This window comes from Scyliorhinus torazame, chromosome 15, assembly GCF_047496885.1.
Source record: "Scyliorhinus torazame isolate Kashiwa2021f chromosome 15, sScyTor2.1, whole genome shotgun sequence".
NCBI lineage: Eukaryota > Metazoa > Chordata > Chondrichthyes > Carcharhiniformes > Scyliorhinidae > Scyliorhinus > Scyliorhinus torazame.
In genome coordinates this window covers 134,972,988-134,996,733 of record NC_092721.1, presented here as the reverse complement: position 1 = coordinate 134,996,733, position 23,746 = coordinate 134,972,988, and the positions used below count along the sequence as shown (strand labels likewise).

At 47.6% G+C, this 23,746-nt stretch overlaps 1 protein-coding gene across 3 annotated transcripts in view; it reads right to left on the bottom strand.

Annotated features, from left to right (window-relative positions):
- atm (ATM serine/threonine kinase) overlaps positions 1-23,746 on the bottom strand; it is a 244,812-nt gene that overhangs the window by 37,153 nt on the left and 183,913 nt on the right. For all 3 annotated transcript variants that reach the window (XM_072476780.1, XM_072476782.1, XM_072476781.1), the window contains exons 52-55: positions 23,005-23,154; positions 20,853-20,991; positions 19,941-20,023; positions 18,246-18,386 (exon numbers count right to left, since the gene is read on the bottom strand). In XM_072476780.1, coding sequence (XP_072332881.1) covers positions 18,246-18,386; positions 19,941-20,023; positions 20,853-20,991; positions 23,005-23,154 — 513 coding nt within the window. The remainder of the gene's footprint in view (positions 1-18,245; positions 18,387-19,940; positions 20,024-20,852; positions 20,992-23,004; positions 23,155-23,746) is intronic.

Genomic DNA, 23,746 nt, shown 5'->3' with positions numbered 1-23,746 from the left:
TCACATGACACCTCCCCCCAAGAAAAAAAAATAAACCATCAACTTCAAGATGGTTTCATTTTTCACTTTTGCATCATCCACTAAGAAATGTACACAGTAAATATACCTTTTCGTTTTTTAAAAAAAAAACAACACATGCAAACAGGTATAATAATATAGTCCATTTTTCTTTGTTCATCTTCCTCCAAACAAAATTCTTCTCGATGACAGTCTCTTTGAACAAAGTCTCTGCACGATCCAGCTATTCCTCCACGCCTCGGCAATTCTCTTCAGAATCAGATACTCTAGTTCAATCTGACCACAGAGACCTTTGCAATGCTCCAATACAGGAACATTGGTGATCACAGCTTTCAGGCAGGCAAATGCCTGTTGAAAGTCCGCTGTCCATTGAAATTTTTTACGTTTCTTCAGCAATTCCTTTTTTTAATAAAAATAATTTTTATTGAGGTTTTCACAAAATATCAACAATAGAATGAAAAAGGAACCCAATAGAATTAAATACAGAACAAAGTAATACAACCCCGTGCCCCCCTTCCCCCTATACATAAATAGTAAGTTAACACCCCGAATTAACATAAAGCAAACATATACACCCCCTCAGATCCCCCAGTGTAAACAAACACAAATAAAATAGAACCCCCCCCCCCCCCCCCGGCTGCTGCTGCTGACCATTGTCTACCATTCTGCGAGGAAGTCCAAGAACGGTTGCCACGGCATGAAGAACCCTTGTACCGATCCCCTTAAGGCGAATTTCACCCTCTCCAATTTAATAAACCACGCCATATTTTTGATCCAGGATTCCACGCTTGGGGGCCTCGCATCTTTCCACTGACGAAGAATCCTTCGACGGGCTACCAGGAACGCAAAGGCCAGAATTACGGCCTCTTTCGCCTCCTGCACTCCCGGCTCCTCTGCCACCCCAAATATTGCGAGCCCCCAGCCCGGTTTGACCCTGGATCCTACCACCCTCGACACCGTCCTCACTACACCCTTCCAAAATTCCTCCAGCGCTGGGCATGCCCAGAACATATGGGTGTGATTTGCTGGGCTCCCAGAGCACCTAACACACCTGTCCTCACCCCCAAAAAACTGGCTCATCCTTCTCCCGGTCATGTGTGCCCTGTGCAGCACCTTAAACTGTATGAGGCTGAGCCTCGCGCACAAAGAGGAAGAGTTCACCCTCCCCAGGGCATCTGCCCACGTCCCCTCTTCGATCTCCTCTCCCAACTCCTCCTCCCACTTATCTTTCAACTCCACCACCGAGGCCTCCTCCGCCTGCATCACCTGGTAAGTTTCCGAGATCTCCCCCCCCCCCCCCCCCCCCCCAAGAGCACCCTGTCCTGTATTGTGTGTGGCAGCAGCCGTGGGAATTCCACCACTCGCCGCCTGGCAAATGCCCTCACCTGTAAGTATCTAAAGGTATTCCCCGGGGGGAGCCCAAACTTCTCCTCCAGCTCACCCAGGCTCGCGAACTTCCCATCCACAAACAGGTCCCCCAACCTTCTTATCCCTGCCCTGTGCAACCCCGAAAACCCTCCATCTATTCTCCCTGGGACAAACCGGTGGTTCCCCCGCATTGGGGTCCACACCGAGCCCCAACTTCCCCCCTGTGCCGCATCCACTACCCCCAGATTTTGAGGGTAGCCGCCACTACCGGGCTAGTGGTATACCTCATTGGAGGGAGCGGCAGCGGCGCCGTTGCCAGCGCCTCCAGACTCATACCCTCACAAGACGCGGTCTCCAGCCTCTTCCATGCAGCCCCCTCCCCCTCCATCACCCACTTGCGCACCATCGCCGCATTGGTGGCCCAGTAGTACCCACAGAGTTTGGGCAATGCCAGCCCCCCCCCCCATCCTTACTCCGCTCCAGGACCCTTCTCACCCTCGGAGTCCCTCGCGCCCACACAAACCCCATTATACTCCTGTTGACCCGCCTAAAGAAGGCCTTCGGGATAATCATGGGGAGGCACTGGAACAGGAACAAAAACCTTGGGAGCACCATCATCTTAACTGACTGCACCCTACCCGCCAGGGACAGCGGCAACGCATCCCACCTCTTGAACTCCTCCTCCATTTGCTCCACCAGGCTCGTGAAATTAAGTCTATGCAGGGCCCCCCAGCTCCTGGCCACCTGGACCCCCAAATACCTGAATCTCCTCTCCGCGCTTTTTAGTGGGAGCTCGCCAATCCCCCTCTCCTGGTCCCCTGGGTGAACCACAAATAACTCGCTCTTCCCCATGTTGAGCTTGTACCCTGAGAAATCCCCGAACTCCCTGAGGATCCTCATTCCCACCAGCATTCCCCCCCACCGGGTCCGCCACATATAGCAGCAAGTTGTCCGCATAGAGCAACACCCTATGCTCCTCCCCACGCCGCACCAACCCCCTCCAGTTCCTCGACTCCCTCAGTGCCATAGCCAGGGGTTCAATCACCAGTGCGAAGAGCAGGGGGGGGACAGGGGACACCCCTGCCTTGTCCCTCAATGCAACCGAAAGTACTCAGACCTCCTCTTGTTCGTGGCCACACTCGCCATCGGGACCTCGTACAACAGCCTAACCCACCTGACAAACCCCTCCCCACACCCGAACCTCTTCAGCACCTCGCACAAGTACCCACACTCTACCCTATCGAAGGCTTTTTCTTTTTTTTTAAAAAATATATTTTATTCGAGTTTTTTGGCCAAACATAACAATACGTAGTGTTTCTTTTACACAACAATAGAGCAATATAAATAGCCGTGGCCAGTTTTAAACAAATAAATAAGTAATATATATAAACAAAAACAAAAGAAAAACAAAACTAAATGGCAACTGCCTTGTCCAAAATAAATACTCTCCAAAATTACAGTCCAACAGTCCAATATACAATTACATATACCAAATACCTATACATGTACAATAACATCCCTGAGAGTCCGTCCGATTCCTCCCCCCCCACCCTCCCCCTCCCCCCCCCCCACTCCCCATTGGGTTGCTGCTGTTATCTACTTCTTTTCCATTCCCTCTATCTTTCTGTGAGGTAGTCGACGAACGGTTGCCACCGCCTGGTGAACCCCTGAGCCGAACCCCTTAACACGAACTTAATCCGTTCTAACTTTATGAACCCTGCCATATCGTTTATCCAGGTCTCCACCCCCGGGGGCTTAGCTTCCTTCCACATTAACAATATCCTGCGCCGGGCTACAAGGGACGCAAAGGCCAACACGTCAGCCTCTCTCGCCTTCTGCACTCCCGGCTCTTCTGCAACCCCAAATATAGCCAACCCCCAGCTTGGTTCAACCCGGACCCCCACCACCTTCGAAAGCACCTTTGCCACCCCCACCCAGAACCCCTGTAGTACCGCGCATGACCAGAACATGTGGGTCATGTTCTGTCACTGGGCCTCTCGAGCATCTCGCACACCTATCCTCTACCCCCAAAAATTTACTAAGCCGTGCTCCAGTCATATGCGCCCTGTGTAGCACCTTAAATTGTATCAGACTTAGCCTGGCACACGAGGACGATGAGTTTACCCTACGGAGGGCATCCGCCCACAGCCCCTCCTCAATCTCCTCCCCCAGTTCTTCTTCCCATTTCCCTTTCAGCTCATCTACCATGATCTCCCCCTCGCCCCTCATCTCGCTGTATATGTCCGCTACCTTACCGTCCCCCACCCATGTCTCTGAGATCACTCTATCCTGCACTTCCTGCGTCGGGAGCTGCGGGAATTCCCTCACCTGTTGCCTCGCAAAAGCCCTCAATTGCATATACCGAAATGCATTCCCTTGGGGCAACCCATATTTCTCCGTCAGCGCTCCCAAACGTCCCATCTACAAATAGATCTCTTAATTGTACTACCCCAGCTCTTTGCCATGCTCCAAATCCCCCATCCATTCTCCCCGGAACGAACCTATGATTGTTTCTTATCGGGGACCGCACCGAAGCTCCCGTCCCTCCCCTATGCCGTCTCCACTGCCCCCAAATTCTCAATGTAGCCACCACCACCGGGCTTGTGGTGTATTTCTTTGGTGAGAACGGCAACGGCGCCGTCACCATTGCTTGCAGGCTAGTCCCCTTGCAGGACGCCCTCTCCATTCTCTTCCACGCTGCTCCCTCCCCTTCTCCCATCCACTTACACACCATTGAAACATTGGCGGCCCAATAGTACTCACTTAGGCTCGGTAGTGCCAGCCCCCCCCTGTCCCTACTACGCTGCAAGAATCCCCACCTCACTCTCGGGGTCTTCCCAGCCCACACAAAACTCATAATGCTCTTCTCAATTCTTTTGAAAAAAGCCTTCGTGATCACCACCGGGAGGCACTGGAACACAAAAAGGAATCTCGGGAGGACCACCATTTTAACCGCCTGCACCCTACCTGCCAATGACAAGGACACCATGTCCCATCTCTTGAAATCCTCCTCTATCTGTTCCACCAACCGTGTTAAATTAAGCCTATGTAATGTACCCCAATTCTTGGCTATCTGGATCCCCAGGTACCGGAAGTCCCTTGTTACCTTCCTCAACGGTAAATCTTCTATCTCTCTGCTCTGCTCCCCCGGGTGCACCACAAATAACTCACTTTTCCCCATGTTCAGTTTATACCCTGAAAAATCCCCAAATCCCCAAGTATCCGCATTATCTCTGGCATCCCCTCCGCCGGGTCCGCCACATATAGCAACAAATCGTCTGCATATAGAGATACCCGGTATTCTTCTCCCCCCCCTAAGTACTCCCCTCCACTTCCTGGAACCCCTCAGTGCCATGGCCAGGGGTTCAATCGCCAGTGCAAACAATAACGGGGACAGAGAACATCCCTGCCTCGTCCCTCTATGGAGCCGAAAATAGTCAGACCCCCGTCCATTCGTGACCACGCTCGCCATCGGGGCCCTATACAGCAACTGCACCCACCTGATACACCCGTCCCCAAAGCCAAATCTCCTCAACACCTCCCACAAATAATCCCACTCCACTCTATCAAATGCTTTCTCGGCATCCATCGCCACCACTATCTCCGCTTCCCCCTCTGGTGGGGGCATCATCATTACCCCTAGCAGCCTCCGCATATTTGTATTTAGCTGTCTCCCCTTCACAAACCCAGTTTTGTTCTCATGGACCACCCCCGGGACACAATCCTCTATCCTCTTGCCATTACCTTGGCCAGGATCTTAGCATCCACATTCAGGAGGGAAGTGGGCCTGTATGACCCGCATTGCAGCGGGTCTTTTTCCTTCTTTAGGAGGAGCGATATCGTTGCCTCTGACATAGTCGGGGGCAGCTGCCCCCTTTCCCTGGCCTCATTAAAGGTTCTCATCAGTAGCGGGGCCAGAAAGTCCAAATATTTCTTATAGAATTCAACTGGGAATCCGTCTGGTCCCGGGGCCTTCCCCGCCTGCATGCTTCCAATCCCTTTCACTACTTCCTCCGTCTCAATCTGTGCTCCCAGCCCTACTCTCTCCTGTTCCTCCACCTTAGGAAATTCCAGCTGATCCAGAAAGCACATCATTCTCTCCTTCCCATCCGGGGGCTGCGCTTCATATAATCTTTCATAAAATGCCTTGAACACTCCATTCACTCTCTCCGCTCCCCGCTCCATCTCCCCCTCCTCATCTCTCACCCCCCCATCTCCCTCGCTGCTCCCCTTTTCCTCAGTTGGTGGGCCAACAACCTACTCGCCTTCTCCCCATATTCGTACTGTACACCCTGTGCCTTCCTCCATTGTGCCTCTGCCTTACCCGTAGTCAACAAGTCAAACTCTATATGTAGCCTTTGCCTTTCCCTGTATAGTCCCTCCTCCGGTGCCTCCGCGTATTGTCTGTCCACCCTCAGCAGTTATTTCAACAACCGCTCCCTTTCCCTACCCTCCTGCTTTCCTTTATGTGCCCTAATAGATATCAGCTCCCCTCTAACCACTGCCTTCAGTGCCTCCCAGACCACTCCCACCTGTACCTCCCCATTATCATTAATTTCCAAGTACCTTTCAATACACCCCCTCACCCTTAAACACACCCCCTCATCTGCCAATAATCCCATGTCCATTCTCCAGGGTGGAAGCTGTTGTTTTTCTTCCCCTATCTCCAGGTCCACCCAGTGTGGTGCATGATCCGAGATGGCTATAGCCGTGTACTCCGTCCCCGTCACCTTTGGGATCAGTGCCCTTCCCAAAACAAAAAAAAATCTATTCGTGAAAATACTTTATGTACATAGGAGAAAAACGAAAACTCCTTACTCCTAGGTCTACTAAATCTCCAGGGATCTACTCCTCCCATCTGCACCATAAAATCCTGAAGCACCCTAGCTGCAGCCGGCCTCCTTCCAGTCCTGGACCTCGATCTGTCCAGCCCTGGGTCCAGCACCGTATTAAAGTCTCCACCCATTACCAACTTTCCCGCCTCTAGGTCCGGGATGCGTCCTAACATACGCCTCATAAAATTGGCATCATCCCAGTTCGGGGCATACACGTTCACCAATACCACCGCCTCCCCTTGCAGTTTGCCACTCACCATCACGTATCTGCCCCCACTATCTGCCACTATAGTCTTTGCCTCAAACATTACCCGCTTCCCCACTAGTATGGCCACCCCCTTGTTTTTTGCATCCAGCCCCGAATGAAACACCTGCCCCACCCATCCTTTGCGAAGTCTAACCTGGTCTGTCAGCTTCAGATGCGTCTCCTGAAGCATAACCACATCTGCCTTAAGTTTCTTTAGGTGTGCGAGTACCCGTGCCCTCTTAATCGGCCCGTTCAGCCCTCTCACATTCCACGTGATCAACCGGGTTGGGGGGCTCTTTACCTCCCCCCCCCCTTGACGACTAGCCATTTCCTTTTTCAATCCAGCTCCTCACCTGGTTCCCACGTAGCTGTATCCCCCCCAGGCGGCGCCCCCCCGCCCCGACCCCCCCCCTCCCATACCAGCTCCCCCTTCTCCCCAGCAGCAGCAACCCAGTTAACCCCCCCCCCCCACTAGATCCCAAGCTAGCGTAATTGCACCCCCCATGTTGCTCCCAGAAGTCAGCAAACTCTGGCCGACCTCGGCTTCCCCCCGTGACCTCGGCTCACACTGTGCGAGGCCCCCTCCTTCCTGCTTCCCTGTTCCCGCCATGATTACCATAGCGCGGGAACAAAGCCCGCGCTTCCCTTTTGGCCCCGCCCCCAATGGCCGGCACCCATAGCTCCTCATCCTCCCTCACCCCCTCCCCCACGACATGGGGAAGAGAGAGAAGTTACAGGGTCGCAGGTTTAACAATCTGGGAAGTCTTCTCTTCCCCCTTTTCCCCCCTTCATCCCACAAATTCACCCCCCCCTTTGTCCCAAACGTTCTTTTTCTTCTGGCCCGCTCACTCCAGCTTCTCCTCGACAATAAATGTCCACGCTTCGTCTGCCGTTTCGAAATAGTGGTGTTTCCCTAGATGTGTGACCCACAGTCTCGCCGGCTGCAACATTCCGAATTTGACCTTCCTTTTATGCAACACCGCCTTGGCCCGATTAAAGCTTGCCCTCCTTCTCGCCACCTCCGCACTCCAATCTTGATACACGCGGATCACCGCATTCTCCCACCTACTGTTCCGAGTTTTCTTGGCCCATCCGAGGACCATCTCTCTGTCCTTGTATCGGAGAAATCTCACAACTATTGCTCGAGGAGTTTCTCCAGCCCTCGGTCTTCGCGCCATAACCCGATAGGCTCCCTCCACCTCCAGCTGACCCGTCGGGGCCTCCGATCCCATTAACGAATGCAGCATCGTGCTCACATATGCCCCGACGTCCGCCCCCTCTGTACCTTCGGGAAGACCAAGAATCCTTAAGTTCTTCCTCCTCGCATTGTTCTCCAGCACCTCCAGCCTTTCCACACATCTTTTGTGTTGTGCCTCGTGGTTCTCCGTTTTCACCACCAGGCCTTGTATGTCGTCCTCATTCTCAGCAGCCTTTGCCTTCACGACCCGAAGCTCCTGTTCCTGGGTCTTTTGCTCCTCCTTTAGCCCCTCAATCGCTTGTAATATCGGGGCCAACAGCTCCTTCTTCATCTCCTTTTTGAGTTCATCTATGCAACGCCGCAGGAACTCTTGTTGGTCAGGGCCCCATATTAAACTGTCTCCTTCCGACGCCATCTTGCTTTGTGCCTACCTTCCTGGCCGCTGCTCTTGAGGATCCACCGCAATCCGGCTACTTTCCTCTCTTTTTTCCATCCGTGTCCGGGGGGGATTCCCTTCTGGATTACCGCAGTGTTATTTGCCGTTAAAATTGCCGATGGGGCTCCTATTAAGAGCCCAAAAGTCCGTTCCACCGGGAGCTGCCGAAACGTGCGACTTAGCTGGTCATCGCCGCACCCGGAAGTCTATCGAAGGCTTTTTCAGCGTCCATCGCCACCACTACCTCCGCCTCCCCCGCCGGCATCATAATAATGTTCAGGTGCCTCCGCACATTCGCGTTTAACTGCCTCCACTTCACAAACCCAGTCTGGTCTTCGTGGATGACCTGCGGCACACAATCCTCAATTCTCGTGGCTAAGACCTTCGCCAGCACCTTGGCATCTACGTTTAACAACGAAATCGGCCTGGAAGACCCACACTGCAGGGGATCCTTGTCCCGCTTCAGGATCAAGGAGATCAGTTCCCGGGACATCGTCGGGGCAGAGCCCCCCCCCCCCCCCCCCCCCCCCCCGCCTCATTGAAGATCCTAACTAGCAACGGGCCCAACAGGTCCACATATTTCTTGTAGAATTCGACCGGGAAACCATCCGGCCCCGGTGCCTTCCCCCCCTGCATGCTCCCTATCCCTTTAGCCAGCTCCTCCAGCCCAATCGGGGCTCCCAATCCCGCCCCAACCTTCGGAAACCTCAATTGGTCCATAAAGCGGCCCATCCCTCCCTCCTCCAGTGGGGGCTCGGACCGATACAGTTCCTCACAAAAGTCCCTGAAGACCCCATTGATGCCAACCCCACTCCGCACCACACTCCCTCTCCTATCCTTAACTCCCCCGATCTCCCTAGCTGTGTCCCGCTTCCGAAGCTGATGCGCCAGCATCTGACATGCCTTTTCCCCATACTCATAAATCGCCCCCTGGGCCTTCCTCCACTGCACCTCCGCCTTCCTGGTGGTCAACAGGTCGAATTTGGCCTGGAGGCTTCGCCTCTTCCTCAACAGTCCCTCCTCAGGCACCTCCGCATACCTCCTGTCTACCCTCACCATCTCCCCCACCAGCCTCTCCCACTCCCTCTGCTCTCTCCTCGTGGGCCCTACTCGAGATCAGCTCTCTCCTAACCACCGCCTTCAGCGCCTCCCATACCATCCCCACTCGGACCTCCCAGTTATCATTGGCCTCCAGGTATCTCTCTATGCTTCCTCGGACCCGCTCACTCACCTGAGGGCTGGGGCTGTTTAACACAGGGCTAAATTGCTGGCTTTGATAGCAGACCAAGGCAGGCCAGCAGCACGGTTCAATTCCCGTAACAGCTTCCCCAAACAGGTGCTGGAATGTGGCGACTAGGGGCTTTTCACAGTAACTTCATTTGAAGCCTACTTGTGACAAAAAGCGATTTTCATTTTCACCTCCTCGTCCGCCAACAGCCCCACCTCCAAGCGCCATAACGGGCGCTGGTCCCTCTCCTCCCCCAGCTCTAGGTCTACCCAATGCGGGGCGTGATCCAAAATGGCTATCGCCGAGTACTCTGTATCCTCTACTCTCGCTATCAGCGCCCTACTCATAATAAAAAAGTCGATCCGGGAATAAGCCTTATGAACATGCGAGAAGAATGAAAATTTTCCAGCCCCCGGCCTTGCAAATCTCCAAGGGTCCACCCCTCCCATCTGGTCCATAAACCCCCTCAGCACCTTAGCCGCCGCCGGCTTCCTCCCAGTCCTAAACCTGGAGCGATCCAGTGCCGGATCCAACACCGTGTTAAAGTCCCCCCCCCCAACCCCCATTATCAGACCCCCCACTTCCAAGTCCGGGATCCGACCCAACATGCGCCGCATAAAACCCGCATTGTCCCAGTTCGGGGCGTACACATTGACCAGCACCACCCTCTCCACTTGCAGTTTACCACTTACCATTACGTACCTGCCGCCATTGTCTGTCATAATGCTCGCTGCCTCGAACGACACCCTCTTTCCCACCAAGATCGCCACCCCCCAATTTTTGGCATCCAGCCCCGAATGAAACACCTGACCTACCCACCTGGAGTGTCTCCTGGAGCATGACCACATCCGCCTTCAGCCCCTTCAGGTGTGCGAACACCCGGGCCCGCTTGACCGGCCCGTTCAGTCCCCTTACATTCCAGGTTATCAGCCGGATCAGGGGGCTACCCACCCCCCTCCCCCGCCGACTAGCCATAACCCCCCCCTCGGCCAGCCACGCGCCCGCACCCAGCCCGTTCCCCGCGGTGGCAGACCCCCATCCCAACCCCCCCCTACTCGCTCCAGCTCCCCCTTGACCATACCAGCAACAACCCGGTTCCCCCCCCCCTCTCCCCCCAGCTAGGACCCCTCCTCGCTGCTTTACTCCCCCCCATTGCACTCCCGCAAGTCAGCTGACTCCGGCTACTCCCGCCTCTCCTTCGACTCCTCCCATTGTGGGACATACCCTCCTCCTCCATTACCCATCCGCAGGCTCTCCGCCTCCCCCTTCCACCCCAAGCGCGGGAAACAACCCTTGCTTCCCCGCCCCGGCCCCACCCCCTCCAGCCTTCAGCACGGGAAAAGGCCCGCGCTTTCCACCTGCCCAGCCCCGCCACCTCTGTCGCCGCTCCGTTTACAGGCCCAGTCCCCTCACCCCCGACTCGGGCCTCACCCTCCCCCACGGGGTCCCATCCCCCCTACCGGCCAGCCACCCCTACTCCATTTACTTACCCCCCCTCCAAGAGCCCACCCGACAGACCCAACCAAAACAGCGCCCAACCCACCCGAACACCCTCACCGAACCAAAAATAAACAAGAGCAAAGAACCCCCCCTCAAAATGTAACACACCAACAGCAATCCCCGACCACCCATCCCGACCCTCAGTTTGTGTCCAGCTTCTTGGCCTGAACAAAGGCCCACGCCTCCTCCGGAGACTCAAAATAATGGTGCTGGTCCTTGTAGGTAACCCAGTCGCGCCGGCTGCAGCATGCCAAACTTCACCCCCTTCCTGTGCAGCACCGCCTTCACCCGGTTGTACCCGGCCCTTTTCTTCGCCACCTCCGCACTCCAGTCCTGGTATATTCGAACCTCCGCGTTCTCCCACCTGCTGCTCCTCTCTTTCTCGGTCCACCTGAGCACGCACTCCCGATCAGCGAACCGATGAAACCGCACCAGCACTGCCCGCGGACGCTCGTTAGCCTTGATCCTCCTCGCCAGCACTCCATGGGCCCCTTCCAGCTCCAGGGGCCCCTGGAAGGACCCCGCTCCCATCAGCGAGTTTAACATGGTGACCACATAGGCCCCCACGTCCGACCCCTCCAGCCCCTCCGGGAGGCCCAGGATCCGCAGATTCTTCCGCCGCGACCAATTCTCCATCTCCTCGAACCATTCCTGCCATTTCTTGTGGAGCGCCTCGTGCGCCTCCACCTTTACCGCAAGGCCTAAGTTCTCGTCCTTGTTGTCGGAGATCTTTTATCGGACCTCGCGGATCGCCACCCCTGGGCCGCCTGGGTCTCCAGCAGCTTGTCGATAGAAGCCTTCATCGGCTCCAGCAGGTCCACTTTCATCTCCCTGAAGCAGCGCTGGATAACCCCCTGCTGCTCCTGCGCCCACTGTATCCATGCTGCCTGGTCCCCGCCCGCCGCCATTTTGTTCTTCTTCCCTCGCACCTTCTTTGGGTTCACCACCACTTTTTTAGTCGCCCCGCTCCTGGTCCAAGCCATACACTGTCGGGGGACTATTGCAATCTCCTTCCCACACCGGGAAACGTCGAAAAAATGCCATTGGGGGCCCTGAAAAGAGCCCAAAAGTCCGTTTTTAGCGGGAGCTGCCGAATGTGCGACTTAGCTCCACATAGCCGCAACCGGAAGTCCTTCTTCAGCAATTCCATCAGTGGAGTAATCACGCCACAACACTTTTGCACAACTGTACGATCAAAGCCATTCATCTTAAGAGATCGCATTGCCTCCCTTCGTCTTGAGGGTATCGGAAACTCCTCCAGGAAAGTGATTCGGGCTTCTCCAAATTCACTTTCATCTAGATTCATCACCAAACCCGCCACCTGAAGTCGATCGAAGAACTCCATACGATGTTTTAAATGTTCTTTCCATGTCTGAAAGTTGGAAATAAAAGCAGATTGTCCCACTTTCTCCATGCAATCCCTCAAACGTGGGATAGTATAAGAGTCCGTTCTTGTAATTGCATTCCCCTTTCTGTAGTCCACACACAACCGTTGGGTACCGTCTGGTCTAGGTACCATCACTATGTGTGAGCTCCATTGGCTGCAACCCACTTCAATTATGCCATTCTTCAGCATGCTCTCAATTTCTCTGTTAACCTGTGCCAATTTTAAAGGATTATGTCTATATGGATGTTGTTTGATAGGAACAGCATTTCCCATATCTACATCATGTATAGCCATTTTAGTACTTCCCAATTTATCTCTACAAACTTGCCCATGAGACATCAATAACTCTTTCAGGTCAGTTAATTTTTCCTCTGGAAGGTAACTTAACAATTCATCCCAATTTTTAAGAACATCCTCATTTTCCAATTTAGCTTGAGGTATGTCAAATTCACAGTCATCTGGATTTGGTTCGTCACTTTGAGTTAGAATCATTAAAACCTCCTTTTTCTCTCCTTCCCTTTCAAAGTACCTTTTAAGCATATTCACATGACACACTCGGTGAGTCTTCCTTCTATCTGGTGTTTTTACCACATAATTCACCTCATTTAATTTCCTTTTAATCCGATACGGTCCACAAAACCTAGCTTTTAAAGGCTCCCCTACCACTGGTAACAACACTAAAACTTTATCCTCACTGGCAAAACTACGAACTTTCGATTTCTTGTCCGCTACCTGTTTCATCACATTTTGTGCAACTTTTAAATGTTGTCTAGCCAATTCACCTGCTCTATTTAATTGTTCCCTAAAATTTGACACGTAATCGAATAGTGTAATTTCCGATTTCTCACCCACCAATTTTTCCTTAATCAATTTAAGTGGTCCTCTTACCTCATGACCAAAGATTAGTTCAAAAGGACTAAATTTGGTCGACTGATTAGGTGCATCCCCAATTGCAAACAATATGAATGGGATTCCTTTATCCCAAACCTCTGGATAATCTTGACAATACGCCCTCAACATTGTCTTTAATGTCTGATGCCACCTTTCTAACTCTCCCTGCGATTCTTGATTGGAAGCAGTTGATTTAAATTGTTTTATTCCTAAGCTATCCATAACTTCTTTGAATAACTTTGAAGTAAAATTTGTTCCTTGATCCGATTGAATTTCTGTGGGTCGTCCATATCTAGCAAAGAATTTAAGTAACTCCTCCACAATCCTATTAGCTGTAATATTACGTACTGGAATGGCCTCTGGAAATCTAGTAGACACATCCATTTTAGTCAAAAGATATCGATTCCCACTTTTTGTTTTAGGAGGCGGTCCTACACAATCGATTAGGACCCTTGTAAAAGGTTCCTCAAATGCTGGAATGGGTATTAAGGGCGCTGGTTTTATCACTGCTTGAGGTTTCCCTATCACTTGACATGTGTGACATGATTGACAAAATGTAACTACATCTTTATGTAGTCCAGGCCAATAAAAATGTTTCTGCATTTTAGCTTGAGTTTTCCTTATTCCCAAATGACCTCCCACTGGTACCTCATGTGCAACGCGCAACACCTCCTTTCTATACCCTACCGGCAATACTACTTGATGAACTTCTGCCCACTTTTCATCCGCCTGCATATGTACAGGTCTCCATTTTCTCATCAAGAAATCATTTTTACTGTAATAACACTCTGGTATACTCTCAGATTCCTTTTCCGTATATGCTTTCTGATAAATCTGTTTTATTTCTACATCTTTCTGTTGCAACTCCGTCAATTTTCCGGAACTAAAAATATCCGCCTCATCCTCCACCTGTTCTTGTTCTTTTTTAACCATCTGATCAAAAATTGTTTCTGATAATTGCACTTCAATGTCATCTTCACTCTTTGATTTCTCCTCTGGTCTTAACCTGTGACTTTGCGACCTTGTTACTACACAATCTGGAAAAATCCCAGGATAGTTGTCCTTCAACCCTTCAGTTGACTGATTTTCCACTGGCTTATCAACCACAGTAGGCATCACTCCCACCTGCGATGCAGCTATATCATTACCCAAGATAAACTGTATTCCTGGACAAGATAGTTTATCTATTACTCCTACTACCACTTCACCACTCTTCACTGGACTTTCCAACCTTGCTTTATATAATAGAACGCTATTCCTCTCACCCTGAATTCCACATATCACCATCTTTTCTGGCAACATTCTTCCCAAACGACATAATTCCTCATCTCGTACCATTAAAGATTGACTAGCCCCTGTATCTCTTAAAACTGTGACTTCTTTACCTGCTCCTCCTGATACACGAGTAAACTTTACCCACACAAGTAAATTCTTTAAATACATCTGGCACCTTCTTAACAATTATTTCTTGAACAGGCTGCACAATCGTTTGCACCTCCTTCGCTTCACTTGGGCTTTCCTTTACCACTTTAACAATCACTGTCTTATCCTGTTTTACCATATCAGCCTTCCCAGTGCTTTTCTTCAACCACCAACACTGTGACTTTACATGGCCTGGTTTATTACAGTGAAAACATTTGAAACTTTTCATTTCTTTTCCACCCTCCTGGATTTCTTTTTTTATCTGAGGTACACTCTCTTTATTGTCTCCCATCAGATCACCTTTACCTTTACCACTTGAGTATTTCTCATGTCCCTAGTTTCTATCCCTCACCGGCTGAAACTGATGTCGGAAACCAATCTTTGATTGATGAACTAATTCATAATCATCTGCCATTTCCGCTGCTAATCTCGCAGTTTTAACCCTCTGTTCTTCCACACGAGTTCTCACTACATCAGGAATTGAATTTTTAAACTCCTCCAAAAGTATAATTTCTCTGAGAGCTTCATACGTTTGGTCTATTTTCAAAGCCCTTATCCACCTATCAAAATTACTCTGTTTGAGCCTTTCAAACTCCATGTATGTTTGACCAAATTCTTTCCTTAAATTTCTAAACCTTTGTCTGTAAGCTTCAGGCACTAGGTCATATGCACTAAAGATGGATTTCTTCACTTCCTCATACGTTCCAGATACCTCTACCGGTAGTGATGCAAACACTTCACTAGCCCTACCTACCAGCTTTGTTTGAATCAGTAATACCCACATGTCCTGTGGCCATTGCATTTGTTTAGCTACCTTCTCAAATGAAATGAAAAAGCCTTTTGCCGCCTTCTCGTCAAACCTTGGCAATGCTTGGACATATTTAAATAGATCCCCACCACGTCTTCGACTATGACACTCTGTCTCATTATCCTCATCCATCTCCTCCAACTGTACGTGTCCCTTTGAGTCTGCCAATTTTAACTGATTTTCATGTTTCAGAGTCATTTTCCGAAGTTCAAACTCTCTCTCTTTGTCCCTTTCCTCTCTATCTCTTTCTTTGTTTCTTTCTTCTCTCTCCTTTTCTTTTTCCTCTCTATCTCTTTCTTTTTCCTCTCTCTCTCTCTTTCTCTTTCCTCTCTCTCTCTCTTTCTTTTTCCTCTCTCTCTCTTTCTTTTTCCTCTCTCTCTCTTTCTTTTTCCTCTCTCTCACTCTCGTATTCAAGCCGCTTTAATTCTTTCTCATGTTCCATTTGTTGAATTTGCAACTGAATTTTTGCCATTTCCAATGAGTCAAATGCTATCTCAGGCAACTTTAAATGCTTAACCACTGCCATAATTACCTCATCTTTTCGCAATTTGTCAAGTAATGTTAACTGCAATGTTCTTGCCAAATCTAACAGTCTGCTTTTTGTTTCTGTCCGTAAGGTACTACGTGTGACATTCTCCACCCCAAAAAACTTCTGGGCCTCTGAAAGAGCCATTGTTCACAACACTCTCCCCACTTAAACTAAAATACCACACCGGAAAAACAACAATCCTTCAGTGTCTTTAAGTTCACAAAAGCCAATCCAATAGATAAGACTTTTATCCCTCTCAAGCCCCCAATTGTTATGGGCGAGGCGTTTTCAGAACCCCAAAATGTATCATGGAGTTCAACCAACCTCTCCCTTTAATGTATCTGTTGCTTTTCCTAGCACACGGCTTGTTCCCTCGATGTGGGATTACAATTATGGACACATGGGTTTTTAAACACAAAACACTGTTTATTCCATGAACTTAACTTAACACCTTAAATAAACATCGGATCTCTTAACACCCCTTACTTCAAAGATAACTCAGAAAATATTGCAACATAAATAATTCCTCAAAATGTTCCTTCAAACTTCAAAGAGACTTAACACCTTTAAACAGACTCACATCAGGTTAAAGGCTTTACAATTATGAGTTTAAATCACCCAAATGATTCAGAGATAGTCTTTCATGGCAGAGATCCAGCTCACTGCAAACACAGACACGCCCCAAGCTCTTTTTCTCCAAACTGCAGCTCTCTGGAAACACACAGACACACACAAGCTGCTTTTTAAAACTGCAGCCCTCTGGAAACACACAGACACACAAAAGCTCTTTTTAAACTGCAAAAGAAAACTGCAAAATGGCTGACCTGACCTCACCTCCACCCACTCTCTGGCATCACTGTTTTCTTAAAGGTACATTGCTTAAACATCCATGTCTTAAAGGTACTCTTACATGGCAGACCTCAGCACTGTCCTGTTTTTAACTCAGTCTGGCAGTTATATTGGAAATACCCATGGTTAGGATGGAATTTCAGCATCATTACATCTACGGCAGACTTTTCAGTTTACTCACTAACAATTTGGTTAATTGAATCGAGAGTGAAATAAATCGAGCGTTCCTGTTGTAAATCAGCAGCTAAAGAAGGTGGTCCCGGGGGCAGAATGGTGGCGCAGTGATTAGCATTGTGCCTCACGGTGCTGAGGTCCCAGGTTCCATCCCGGCTCTGGGTCACTGTTCGTGTGGAGTTTTCACATTCTCCCCGTGTTTGCATGGGTTTTGCCCCCACAACCCAAATATGTGCAGGGTAGGTGGATTGGCCACACTAAGTTGCCCCTTAATTGGAAAAAATGAATTGGGTACTCTAAATTTATTTTTTAAAAAGGGGCGGTCCCTCTAGAGCATAGCCTCATGCTACAGTCTCAAGAGTAATAAGTCATTTATATGCAGTGAAAAGTTCTTTTTTTCATTTTGGTTCCAGTTTTGTAATTTGGGTGAAAGAACAATCATGTTGCTGTCAGTTTGGGATTAGTTTCTTCTGACCAGCCACAAGGGCAGTAATCCCAGGCAATTTCAACCCAATGATTGTACATCGCCAACACCATGGACCTTAAATTTGGCATGAGTTAGAATGACTATCAAGAATAGAGTTTTCTGAATTGCAAGCTGGTGCTCAGCGTCCAGGGTTTATTGGTCTGTCCAAGGCGTAGCTTAAATGAACATAAATGTCAACTTAGTCTGATTCTACATTAAAATGACATCATGGAATTTCTATAGGTGATGACAGTGAATGGTTTTATTTTGGATATTGCTTCATTGCATAAACAATGTATAATTTTTATGGGAAAAGTAGCATCGTGATGTGTTACTGGGCAAGTAATCCAGATGCCTGGACGCAAAAGACTTGGGTTTAAATTCCACCATGACAGATGGGAAATTTAAATTCAAATAGTTAAGTAAATCTGGAATAAAAAGTTAGTATCAGTAATTGTGACCAAGTAACACCATCCTTGGAAACCTAGATGTCCTTTGGGGAAGAAATATTTTGTTCTTGTCCAGTCTGACTTGTATGTGACCCAAGACCAATCACATTCTGCAAGGAGAAATTAACAATGGGCAATAAATGCTGGCTTTGTCAGGGATGCCATATAACATGGATGAATAAAACAAATAATATCTCTAGAATCTATGGAATTGATGTTTACAGCAGCCTGGAAATACAAGTGTCCTGCCAAAGTTAACAGCAGAATCTCATGAAAATGTTATTCACCCAATTTCCTGTACGGCAGCCGGCCAGCATGAGATCTGGCTGGTTGCAAGGTAGAAAAGCCTAAAGGAGGACACGGTGGGTTTCCCCGGGTCCTGGGAAACCAGTTTGCAGCTGTTAAATGTAAATCATTTATTCCCTTCCATTATAAATTACCTTGACTAGTTGCCTTCTCTCTTTCCCATCTGACCCCACACAATCAATAATTTTTGGAAGATTCACCCCTCCTGCTAAACGAAACTGAGACCTGAAGGATTTCACAGTTATCATATTTTCATATCTTCCTGATGGATCAACCTGAAAATACACAAATTCAAGCAATTTATAACTTGCCACTGAAAATTCACATAAGTACTTTAAATTTGGTAAGGGTGCAAAAAAGCACTTTGGGGTTTCCTTCCAGATGCTTGCACCTCCTCATTGTATTTTAAACTTTGTTCCATGAAGTTACATTTGCAACGGTTACATTTTAAACCTGTTTAAAAAATGACATGGACCTGTAATCCACGTGTTGCCTCTACAAAGTAACTAAATATTGATGATAAAAACTTTAACAAAGAACTTAGCAGAGGATTTTAAAAATGCATTGATTCGAGAGCTTCCACTCTGTTCTTTCTGAATGTTTAAGGGAGAACCATTGAAATTTGAACCCAATAAATAACTACGTAAACACAAAGTAACAAATATTTCTGAAATATAAACAGTTGCCCATCTGATCAGCAATCAGTCAGCACGAAGCACTCATCAAACTGAAATGCATGAGTGGACAGCTTTCCATAGCCATAGTGACAGTATCAGGCACTGCCAGGCCAAAGAAAGCTAATCTAATGCACAGTTAAGGCACCTTTACTTTGTTGCAACATATTTTAATAGAACGTATATACACTTCTGGAGAAGGCCTCATCATTTATTTCTTAAAATACATTAACTAAAAGAAAGGATAAGGTCAACATAAAGAGTGGGGTGGTGCAGCACATTGGTAGGTTGGGGGGTTGGTTTAAATCCATTTTTTCTAAATGGTGAACTGTCTGCCTTAACTATTTTGTGGGGTGCTGAACAAAGGTTAGCTGCATACCTTTGGTGAAGTTGGGGAGAAAAAAATTAAAGGAAGAAAAATCACTCCCCACAGCTTTTGTGCATTGTTCAAGTTAAAACTGGCAGATAGTTACTTCACTCTCAGCTGGTAACCTAATGATGGGAAACGTATTAAAAAATGCAGACAAAAATGTAAGAATGATAAAGTGTTCTCGCCCTTCTATTAACTCCCTCATCCAAGTCCTGCTCATGACTATTTGAAGTGGTTTTCCTTTCACAGATACAGACTCAACTGCTTGACCCAGGTCCAATCCAATTCCAATTTGAACTTCAAAGGGGAGTATAGAAATCAATCTGATGTATAAGTCAGGTGTAGTTACAATATAGGTCAGGACTCTCACAAATACTGCAGAATATTACTGCCAACTAAACAAGGCTGTGAAGGAACTGAGACAGGAAAACAAATCTGCATTTCTCTTTGTATGCAGCTGGGTCCATTGCAAAACTAAATAAAAATGGCTTGATGGTTTCATATAACAATCGGTAATCTTAAAATAAATCTTGGTTCCACTGTAATTACTGTTGACGCTGGAAGGAAGAAGCACACATATGGATTGCACCTCCATAAATTGTGGGCCAGAATCAAAGTTCCCTCTAATTGTTTTGGGGTGTGTGGGTGATTTATTTAAGTATGCGGCCCCTTTAAATGTTTTTGCGCGGCTGTGCACATATGGTCATTTAAAGGGAGCGATTTGTGCGGGGCTTTTGGGTTGTTGTGCTGCAGGGAATATTGATCAAGATCCTCTCACGGCTTACCTTGAGTTCCATGGTGGGAATAACAACTTCATCAAGATCTTTTAATTTTGTGATAGACTGCGTTGAAGGAATGTCAATGGCTTCTGCAATTAGAGAGAATAAAATTACCCAAAATAAAAGGCACTGTTATACCAAAGTGAATGAAAATGAAAATCGCTTATTGTCACAAGTAGGCTTCAAATGAAGTTACTGTGAAAAGCCCCTAGTCGCCACATCCCGGCGCCTGTTCGGGGAGGCTGGTACGGGAACTGAACCGTGCTGCTGGCCTGCCTTGGTCTGCTTTCAAAGCCAGCGATTTAGCCCTGTGCTAAACAACCCCTATCAGTGAATCATTATCTGAAACATTAGGAATACAGGAAAGCATGAAAGGAAAATCTCACACCAATTCCTCCCACAAACCACAAATAATTTTTTCAACTGAATATAATCTCCAAAGTGAAGCTTTTACAAAGTTTTCCTCAGCTTCCTGCCCCCAATTAGGTGACCATGCCAAATCAGAAAGCTTTTAAGAGGTGAGGGTATCTAAATCACCTTCATGCTTTGAAACTCCTTAATACTTTGACAAATGGTAGACCATAAGGAACCTGGGAACGCCTTAGATACCCTTTTCCAGCAGCAGCATGTAATGGAATTATGCTCTTCTCTTGTTGTGGTAACAAAACTATTAGGGCTCATCCATCTTTTGCAGGGAACTATCACTCAGGAGAAGGGCAAAATTAGCTTGAAAGATGGAAGTGAGGCAAAACACTTTGAGAACCCAATATTCTATGGATATCCTTAATATCAGGGCTCAGCATGACTGATTTAAAACAATAACCCTTTTTCTGGTGTGGGTTTTCATATATTCTTGTCTGTTAAGTTTAAAACCAGGGTTATTGAACAAAGTATCACTTTTATACAATTGATACCTACTTCTCTCCGTCTTCCATTTAGTGGCATCCATGTTTGCAAGGGTGATTAAGGCATCACATAATTTCTCAATATTCTTTACCATTTTAGCTTTAGATTTTCGCACTGTGTTTATTATATTGCTGGCAGCATCCATTCTTTCCTAAAGCAAAGCAGCAATGCAATGTTGTGTAACTGAATAAGGCTCAAAGACGGGTCTGAAGTATAGACAATTGGAGCGATCCACAATACATTTGAAATGGGCCAAATTGGTATCTCTACTGCAACAGTACTTCTTTAAATACAGGATTTCTAATTATGCCTTCACCAATGATTATAAAAGAGTCAAAAATTTGCACCCTGAAAAAATCACCATAAAGATGCCCTACAAACACAAATTCAAATTTGGCAAGAATTAGTCACAGAATACAAGGTCTTAATTGGGAACTGCTTTCGCCCGAGCTGAAAACGCAGGAATAAAATTCCTCAAATAGGGTGTATTTCCTTGAAATCTGCCTATTATAATTTTAGATCTGTCATATAAAAGAAAACAGCTTCCAACCTCCAAGCTCATTCCTGATAAACGTCCCTTTTTAGGATTCACGTTTCGTAGTAAAATTATAACTCCTTCCTGGAGTCTAGGTTTATGTGGTGGCATGGTCATAGAATTAGACTGTGTAAAAACTCTGGAGGGCTTACTGGAGACTATCATCTTCTTCATCTCCAGAATCAATGAAAAATATATTCTTTTAATTCACTCAACAGCTGTTCTAAAACCTTTTAATTCAAATCTAGTGAACCTTCATTTTCTAGCACAAAGAATAGCATGAAATAATAAGTTGTATCAAGTAACTGCCCTGCCATTGTGCCACACTTGACCAATTTCATCATCTCATCTACCCCTTCCATTGCCATTCCATCCCACCCATCAATCCTACTCCATTCCTCATGGAATCATTCTCTCCAGCCGGGGAAACTTTGTTGTTGGGCTCCCCTTACCTTCTGTTGTTTTCATTCTCCACTGAACACCTCCACCATCCTATCACTGCTGCCAGGAGCAATTGTTGATAGCCTCACATGCATCACACTCCAGTCCTCCGCATATGCCAGGTACCACTCCATTGCACCAGATACCAGCCACCAAATAAACCCACCAACACACACCCCTTAAACTGACTAATCAAAACATTCTGGACAATCTATTATTATAATAGATGCCCCGCCCCTGAAATATCAGTATTCTTGCAAGCGTGAAAGAGACTCAAAACACAGGTTTGTGGCAGGTCACAAATGAAATTAATTGGTATATTTTTTCACTTAAAAGGATTGGAGGATGTGGTCATCCCATGTCAAAACCCACAACCGTATGTCAGACACCTCAGACCAAGTTACTCATTACACACAGGTGGAACTTTAGTTTGCTCAATATGGAGTGCATGTTCTCACTCCATTGCAATACACCTTGCTCATCCAATCCAGAGAGTTAAGATATAGCCAGAAATCAAGTGTGAAAAATGGCTCTGCTTCAATTTAATCTGCTAAAATGCCACACCCTATCAGTACAGACCCTCTGTATCAGAGTCCTGAGTTCAAGCACCACACCAGGACTTGAGAAGGATAATCTAAGCAGATACTGCAGTGTAAGGCTGAGGAAGTTCTGTATTATTGAAGGTACTGTTCGTCAGGGAGACAACTAACTACATAAATGAATATAAAAATCCATAACATCATTCAAAAAATAATGGGGAAATTCACTCCAATATCCTGGTGCATATTAATCCTTCATCAACATCAGCAAAATAGAATAATTAATAATTTCTCCTATTTGTGGGAAAATGTGGCATAAAATCTGGCTGCTATGCTGGCTTACGTAACAGTGACTACATTTGAAAGTAACTAATTTGCTGTGAAACACTGGGACACCCTGAAGGCATAAATTTAACTAAGTTTTTTTTTGCTTTCACTCTTGTGCGGCCAAATCTACTCATTTGGGCTCTGTATGGAAGACTATTTGGAGCACAGCAGGAAGCCCTGTCACAGGCCCACCTCTCTAGATCCCATGAGTGAGACAGTCTGGGTGGTCAATCAACGGTACGCGAGGTAACAACAAACATGCTGAACTCAAATCCAGAATATTAATTTTATTCTGATCATTCATCATGTTTTACCAACAAACCTGATCCAGATGAGACATGTCCTTTCTTGTATGTTTCCCTCTCTTCAGCACTTCAGGTTTCCCAAGAATGTCATCCTTGTTTGCATTGGATAAAGCCAAAATAATAAATAGTGTGTGATGTGGGTGATCCAATGAAGTCCTTCCAATTAGCTGTGGTATTAATAGAAAGCAAAATTATGAACATATATTGTTAAATCAGGAATTGGAAATCTCTGAAGGAAACACAGGCTGGAATTTCACTCCAAAGGTCTTGCTGCTAGAGCAAATGTGGGTCCCAAGCCCAATCAGAGGGCTGGCAGCACCACCAATATAGGTGGCCACTGCTGAGGCTGCAAAGGGGAGGCGAGGACACCTTCATATTGAAGTGTGGAGAAGAAAATTTCTTAATGCGGCCCCAGAGACTGGAGGGATGAAAGGTCCGACAGCAGTGTCAGAGCCATTGCTGCCAGGCCTTGGCCATCGAGCATTCATGAAAGGAAACCACCAACCCTCCCCCACCATCATCCCCCAACACTACCTGGGAGAGGGCTGAGTGGGTACCTTTATGTGCTTGGTGGTCTTCCCACCCTTGGGGGCGCCTGTACCAATGCTGGTAAGATGGCAATGGGGATATGAACTGGTCATGAATAGACCAGTTAATCAGATTAATTGGCCACCTGCCTCCTGTCAGAAAGCAGCCAACTTAACACTATTTCCGTTGTTCAAAACACCTTGTGGTGGTGGGAAGGTGTTGGGCTTCCCT